General features: G+C 40.2%; 1 protein-coding gene across 3 annotated transcripts in view; it reads right to left on the reverse strand.

The window, feature by feature from the left end:
- The window catches only part of LOC147026323 (sulfhydryl oxidase 1-like), a 143421-nt gene that overhangs the window by 32234 nt on the left and 103687 nt on the right, over window positions 1-7500 (reverse strand). For all 3 annotated transcript variants that reach the window (XM_085881621.1, XM_085881622.1, XM_085881623.1), the window contains exons 9-10: window positions 3230-3352; window positions 1214-1355 (exon numbers count right to left, since the gene is read on the reverse strand). In XM_085881621.1, the coding sequence (XP_085737747.1) occupies window positions 1214-1355; window positions 3230-3352 (265 nt within the window). The remainder of the gene's footprint in view (window positions 1-1213; window positions 1356-3229; window positions 3353-7500) is intronic.

A 7500-nucleotide genomic window follows, 5' to 3' on the forward strand; every position in this document is an offset into this window, starting at 1 on the left:
AGCAGCCTGGAAGTTTGGTACGATTTCACAAAAGTTTGAGGGAGTACTTCAGTGACAACACAGGACAGACATTGCACAGATATATGTACATATATATTTATATATACTGAATTAATACACCAGGGGGTTGACTCAGCCTGTCATCCTTCAGAGGTCGGCGAAATGAGTACCAGTGTAATAGGCTGGTGTATACCCCGGTTAAAATAGGTGTACCATATCCCTGTGTCGTAAGAGGCGACCAGGGTTGTGTCAGGAAGGGCATCCGGCGTAAAACATGTGCCAAATCACTATGCGGATCATACGGATGATCCACTGTGGCGACCCCTAACATGAGCAGCCGAAAGAAGAAGATATATATATATATATATATATATATATATATATATATATATATATATATATATATATATATATATATATATATATATATATATATATATATATATATATATATATATATATATATATATATATATATATATACACACACACACACACACACACACACACACACAGTATATATAATAAAAACACTGATACCTAAGTGTTCGTAATACCTTACAGATGGCATTGGCATGTGATGCAATGATTGCACATCATCAGGCAGCTATTAAACCAGAAGACTGTGCAGAACAAATGTTGTGTAGTTTTCAATATACAATGTCTGTGAATGGTACATTTTATTGAATTACCCTGTTTTTACACATCTATAGATATCAACATTAAAAGAACAAACCGGCTTAGTTGCAATCTGTGAAAATCACAGAAGTACCCATTGCTTAATGCAGTGTCAACTGCTACACTGGGCTGCAGCATCAATCAGCCTGCACAGATTTGAGAAATCTTCTGTTGGAAAATTACCGGTCTTCTCCTTGGGGAAATAAATCAATCCATGGACACGTTTTTGGCTCCTTGGCAGTCATTCGTGCAGAGTGGATTTACCCCAGAAAGTAAACCAACATGTTATTCCGTGAGGGAGTACTTACCTCCAGCATCTCTTCACTGGAATGATGACATAACTGTGGAATCATCATCATCATACACATCCACACATCACCACCACCACCACCGCCGAATTATTTGCATCGTAATGTTTTTGAAATTTTATCAATGACGTAATCTTTTTCAAAATTTTTTACAAGTTGAAAAAAATCCATTTTATAAATGGATAAAATACCATTTTCCAAAACACAAAACTTCTTGCAAAACAGACCTGCATGCTGCTTGACAATAGCCTCTTGCACCGTTATTATGTGAAATAAGGTCCACAAGGCACACAAGTAGCCTCGGAACATTGGTGCCGAGCCCTGGCAGCCAACCCAGACAGTATTATTGGGCAAGAACACCCCAGGAACCTGCAGATAGCAAAGAAAACACGATTTCCTACAATCTCTCACTCTCATTCAAGAAGAACATGCATCAGGGTTTATGTTCAGGAAGAAGATTGGATGGGAAAACTAATGAATATTTTCCATTAGATAAAATGGTGAGTAAACCTATGAATATATCACAATATCTGAAGCATTACAAAATATGACTCAAAAACATAACGAAGAATCGAGAGACATAAACAACTTTGTTTGCTGAACGTTTTTAAAAATTATTTTGCTCTAAATTGATTATTTGTAAGAATAACTTTTCAACAGCAAATTGTTTACTGATGTGATTGTACATTTTGATTTCCATCAAAATAAATATGAAACACTCCAATGTCTTTGAAATATTAAAGACAAATGTATTAAAGTCCAACACATCTTTTGTATAAACATTTTAGCATCTTTTTAAATGAAATACCAAGCACATCACTCATTATAGGATTGTGTTATATTGGAATTCTCTATTACTATGTACAATATTTTGAATCTCCAGAAAACCCTTTCACCCAAATTGTAAATACAAGGGTTTGCAATAATGTTCCAGAACAACTTAATGGGGTGAGAACAATTTGATGTGTCCTAGGAATGGATCTCATCGAGTCAGACTGTTAATCAGCACTACTACAAAGATGTACTGCTATAAGGTCAGACACCATCACTCAGAATTGTAGTCACTGAGAGACCGGTTTCTTACGCCTGACAGCTACGTGTAACAAATTACGAAGAAATGTCTGTGCTAGTATGATACATGTAATATTATACAGGCACTGAAGTGTCTTTGACAGGAGTTGTATCTTGGGAAATTTCATGTACGCAAATAAAAATGTATGAAAAAGAAATATTCATGACTAGTAGGTAAATTTGTAAAAATGTATGTACGTATCTATGTATCATTTGTATGTTTGTACAAGATTCAATGGCATAATGGCAAGAGCGTCCGCTCTGAATCTGGGAGGTCAGTGGTTCGAATCCTGGCTGGCTGAGTCATACCAAAGACTAAAAATGGCACGTGCTGCTTCCTTGCTTGACATTCAGCATTTAAAGAAGATCGAACACGGACAAAAAAAAACATAGGTTAGGGATACTTGTGCTTGCTTTGATAGGCCTAATAACCTCCTCCTGCATCAAAGTTCCTTGGAAGGAAACTCATTAAAAACCACATTAGAGAGACAACACTCATGTAGTGGCTGGCAAATTTACATGCTGTATTTAAAGTAAAAATGTACATCAGGCTCAATTCAATCACATCATGAGTGCAAATGATAAATCACTCAAGGTGTCAAGTCTCCAACTCCAACATCTCACCTTCAAAGCCTAATTTTAGCCGAAGCAAGCTTCAGCCTGAAGTCTGTATCAAAGTATGAATCACAGAGTAAAACTTAGATACAAGTCGACAATAAAAGTGCAATAATTTTCTGACTCCCATTCTGGAAGACTGGATGTCCATAGTCATTGCAGTGTTTGTGCTGCTTATGCAGAAGTATTGAACAGATATTTGCAAAACAACTTTACATGATTTTGAAACGATTGTTGCCCTCATTTATCTGCTTACATGACACCTGTTTATGGAATCATGCTGATATGAATTAGGAAATAAAATCCCAATATATATATATATATATATATATATATATATATATATATATATATATATATATATATATATATATATATATATATACACGCATTAAAAACATATTGCCAGATCAAAACTGGTTCAAATTTCTGCAAGACTCCATCAAATGATGCTCCCCATCACCATATGCTGCACTTACAAAGGAGAATAGCATTTGTAGTGTAAACTGGGTATTGTCTCTCTGGAGACAATACTGGAGCATTAAATCAGACCTCACCTGATCAACATTGTCCACAATCCCTCGTAGATGTGATTGGAGTGGATAGGCAGCAGAAGATGTGTCCAACCAATGATGCACCCTGCCCAGCATCCTGCGCACGCATGGTCGCCCTGGAAAGAACTTGTCAGAAGAAACATCATTAACTTCATGGCGGATCTCAAGATCCAACATCCAAGGCCATTGTTGAATTCATGATTAGTTCCTTCATAAAAGACCAGTGTCGGAGTATGTGCACAAACCAAAATGGTGTGCTCACCTTTGTTTTCACCTCTGAGGCTCAAATTTCTTAAATGCATTCAACATCAATCTTCCTTCACAGAGCAGTGGAAATGGATTTTCTTCAGCAGAGCAATGTGGCCCCAGAGAGTGTGTGTGTGTGTGTGTGTGGGATTAGAAGCGTTTTTGCTGCGGTACATCAAAACCCTCTTTGTGATTACAGTGGGTACCATTAAAAGCCTAATGGTAGCAACAGGCAGTGGCAAAAGTGCTTTCTGGAGGCTTGAGATTGTAAACCAAGGGCCAAGTCTTGATGAGGCATAAGCACAGGTAAAGATAAAATTAAGGACAGAATATATGGGAATCCACATTTAATAGCAATTGGATAACTTCTGAGATCTTTATTGGAAAGATACTTGTCCATTTTGGCAAATAGTTGTTTCTTTATATGCAACATGCAGCCACATTTAGTGCTCCTAGATAGTGCATTGATAGTAATACGATTGCTATCATGTGGCAGTGAAGGTGTGTGTTGCGAACCTATCTCAATGACCTTTCATTGATCCTTTTTCTGCTTTCTTCTTTTTTCCTCTCTCCTCTCTTATTCTCCTTCCATAATCCTCTGTTTGCGACCTCCTTTTAATCGACGATCCATCCTTCCGTTTTTGCCCGATTAATTGTTTCCACTTGCCGACGTTATTTGAAATTGCTTCGTGCTATCCCACCTCGACCATGCTCTCTGTGTACATCAACCAGCTGAGTAATATAAGCAGTAGAGCTTCTTGACACCTAGTACAAACAATCTTGGTACTTCTCAAAGCTGTCACAAGGCCCAAAGTCAGCTTTATCAAGTTTAACAATAAAAGTTTTACAGCTTCTCCCATTGCTCTTAATATAGCATGAGACGACCTGTGAACCCACTGAGTTCCCATTGTGACAGCGGTTGATAAAAAAAATGTTTAAAAAAAAAAAAAAGGTCCAGCAAACTTTCCCGCTGAGGTTGTTTGCATTGATCAAATTCTCCCGAAGAGTACTTGACGGAATCGGGAATTAATTTTTTAATAATTTTTTTCGTTTCCTGATTTGAACTGGCTCTGCTGGCTGTGAGTCAGAGGTCAATAGACGTCTGGGTCGGGCCTGGGGAGTCATGGATCCACTGGATCATGGGGTGTGGCGCTGCATGTATCTGTGTGGGAGGACGAAAGTCCGAGTCTTCAGGTTATTGGTGCTTCCAGTCTTGCTGTATGGATGTGAGACTTGGACTCTGACCAAGGATCTGAGACGGAGACTTAATTCCTTTGGTACCAGGTCTCTTCGGAGAATCCTTGGCTATCGCTTGTCGGACTTTGTATCCAACGAGCGGTTGCTGAGACTCAAATGAGATTTGTTACCTGCATAGTACATGAGCATCAGCTGTGGCTGTATGGACATGTGGCTCATTTTCCTGACGCTGATCCTGCTCACCAGATTCTCTCAGCGAGGGAGTCTCGTGAGTGGAGGAGGCCAATGGGCCGACCACGTGCCTCGTGGTTGCAGCAGGTTGATCGGCATCTCAAGGAGACGGGGATGGGTAGACGGAGGCCCCAGAGTACTGGTGGAAAGTGGATACAGCAATGTGCTGCTCTGGCGCATGCTCCCATACCCGACCTGACCTGACCGATTTGAACGAAACTTGATACTGCACACCGTAAGCGAATGGTGAGTAAGGTGGGCCGAAAATGTTTGCGCTATCTTGTACCGTTTTGGCTGTATTTCGGGAACATACATACATACATACATACATACAAGATGAGAGTTTTAGTAATATAGATGAAAATATAAATTGATTTTATTGATCGTTCAGCACATAATCTATTTTCTTGGCATAAGTAGCAGTAAAATAAATTATTTCTGAAAAGAAAAATATACATTTTGATTTTTGTACATGAGTTTTTAGTGTTGCAGAGGTAAAGGTTTGTGTTGCATTTGTTCCTCTTTTTCCTGCCTTTGGAGTCAACTTCCACATCCTCTTCAATCTCATTCTTCCCTCCAGGTCTTCAAGACAGCTGTTTACTACCATCTCAGATTATACCCAATCCAAAACCATGATCTTTTCTACCCCCATTAACCGCAGCCAAATCCCTCCTCCTTTGAATTTTCCAGTTTTCTCTCCTTGGAGTTTCCTTCTGTATCCAACTTGTCCACCCCATGCATCCTCTGTGGCCAACTTGTCCACCCCATGTATGTGTGTTTTGCGTCCTGTTTTTGTCTGTTACGTCCTGATCCGTTCACTGTACCAGCTCTTCCATGAGCCTCGACTATGTACTCGACTCAGCCTCCAAAAAAAAAAAAATTATGAATAGATTTCTAAAGTTTATCCCACCATTCCAACATCGGCTCAACTTAATAAACTGGATGAAATTGGGAGATGTTTGATGGAGAGAATGTTTTTTCAGTAAAACTGAGTCAGGTGATCCCAATTTTCAGTTGTTCAGCAAAGGAAGTCTCTGTTGCTGTGATGACATCAAATAAGACCATTATAAGCCTCAATTAAAATGTAAGGGAGTGTGTTTGCTTTGTGTAATCATACAGTGCTCCAGTTTTTATTTTGAAGTACGCTTAAGTATTTTGATTCGCAATGTACTACAAAATGAATAATTCAAGCAATTAATATTAATAGTATTAAAATAATTAACAGGCTATTACAATGCAAGCTGGATGTGGCTAAGTGGTTAGGGTGGCTGGCTTGGGATCTTAGAGTCCTGAGTTTGAGCCTTGTGGGCTGCTGAATTAACATCAGGTGGAGTTGACTCAGCATGTCATCCTTCTGAGGTTGGTGAAATGAGTACCAGTGAATTGGTAATAGGGGCATTGCATCAGTGGTGCCCCCATACTCGGTAGCATTGATGATGCACTGTTGTTCATAGCCAGTTGAAAGCATGAAATCATGCCATCATAAAGTGGATGGAGAGTAAGGCTCGGAGCATTGGAGGTGGTTTCAAACTGTTCTACCATGGTGCGGATGGGAGGAGAAATGGTGTCGAGGTAATCCTGAAGGAAGATTATGTCAAGAGGGTATTGGAGGTTAGGAGAGTGTCTGACTGAATGATGAGTGTGAAGTTGGAAATTGAAGGGGTGATGATGAATGTCATCAGTGCATATGCCCCGCATATGGGGTGTGAGATGGAGTATAAAGAAGATTTCTGGAGTGAGTTAGATGAAGTGGTGGAGAGTGTATCCAAGGATGAAAGAGTGGTGATTGGAGCAGATTTCAATGGGCATGTTGGTGAAGGGAATAAAGAGGATGAGGAAGTGATGGGTAGGTACGGTCTCAACGAGAGGAATGTGGAAGGGAAAATGGTAGTAGATTTTGCAAAAAGAATGGAAATGGCAGTGGTAAATACGTATTTCAAGAAGAAGGAGGAACACATGGTGACGTACAAGAGTGGAGGAAAGTGCACACAGGTGGATTACATCTTAAGCAGGAGATGCAACCTGAAAGAGATGAGAGACTGTAAGGTGGTGGCAGGGGAGAGTGCAGCTCAACAGCATCGATTGGTGGTCTGTAGGATGATTTTGGAGGTGAGGTTGAGGAAGAGAGTGAGGGCTGAAACAAGGACCAGATGGTGGAAGATGAAGCAGGAAGACTGTTGCGTGGAATTTAGGCAGGAGGTGATACAGGTGTTGGATGGTGGTAAAGAGGGGTGGGATGATTGGGCAACGACAGCAGAAGTTGTGAGGGAGATAGCTGGGAAGATACTTGGTGTGACATCTGGACAGAGGAAGGAAGATAAGCAGACTTGGTGGTGGAACGAGGAAGTGCAGGAAAGTATAAGGAAGAAGGGGTTGGCGAAAAAGAAGTGGGATAGCCAGAGAGATGAAGAAAGTAGGCAGGAGTACAAGGAGTGGCAGTGAAAGGCAAAAAGAGAGGTGGAAAAGGCCAAGGAAAAGGCATATGACGAGCTGTATGAGAAGTTGGATACAAGAGAAGGGGAAAAGGATTTATACCGATTGGCAAGACAGAGGGACCGAGCTGGAAAGGATGTGCTGCAGGTTAGGGTGATAAAGGACGC

This window comes from Eptatretus burgeri, chromosome 5 (genome assembly GCF_056783735.1).
Source record: "Eptatretus burgeri isolate ZD-2024b chromosome 5, Ebu_testis_v1, whole genome shotgun sequence".
NCBI lineage: Eukaryota > Metazoa > Chordata > Myxini > Myxiniformes > Myxinidae > Eptatretus > Eptatretus burgeri.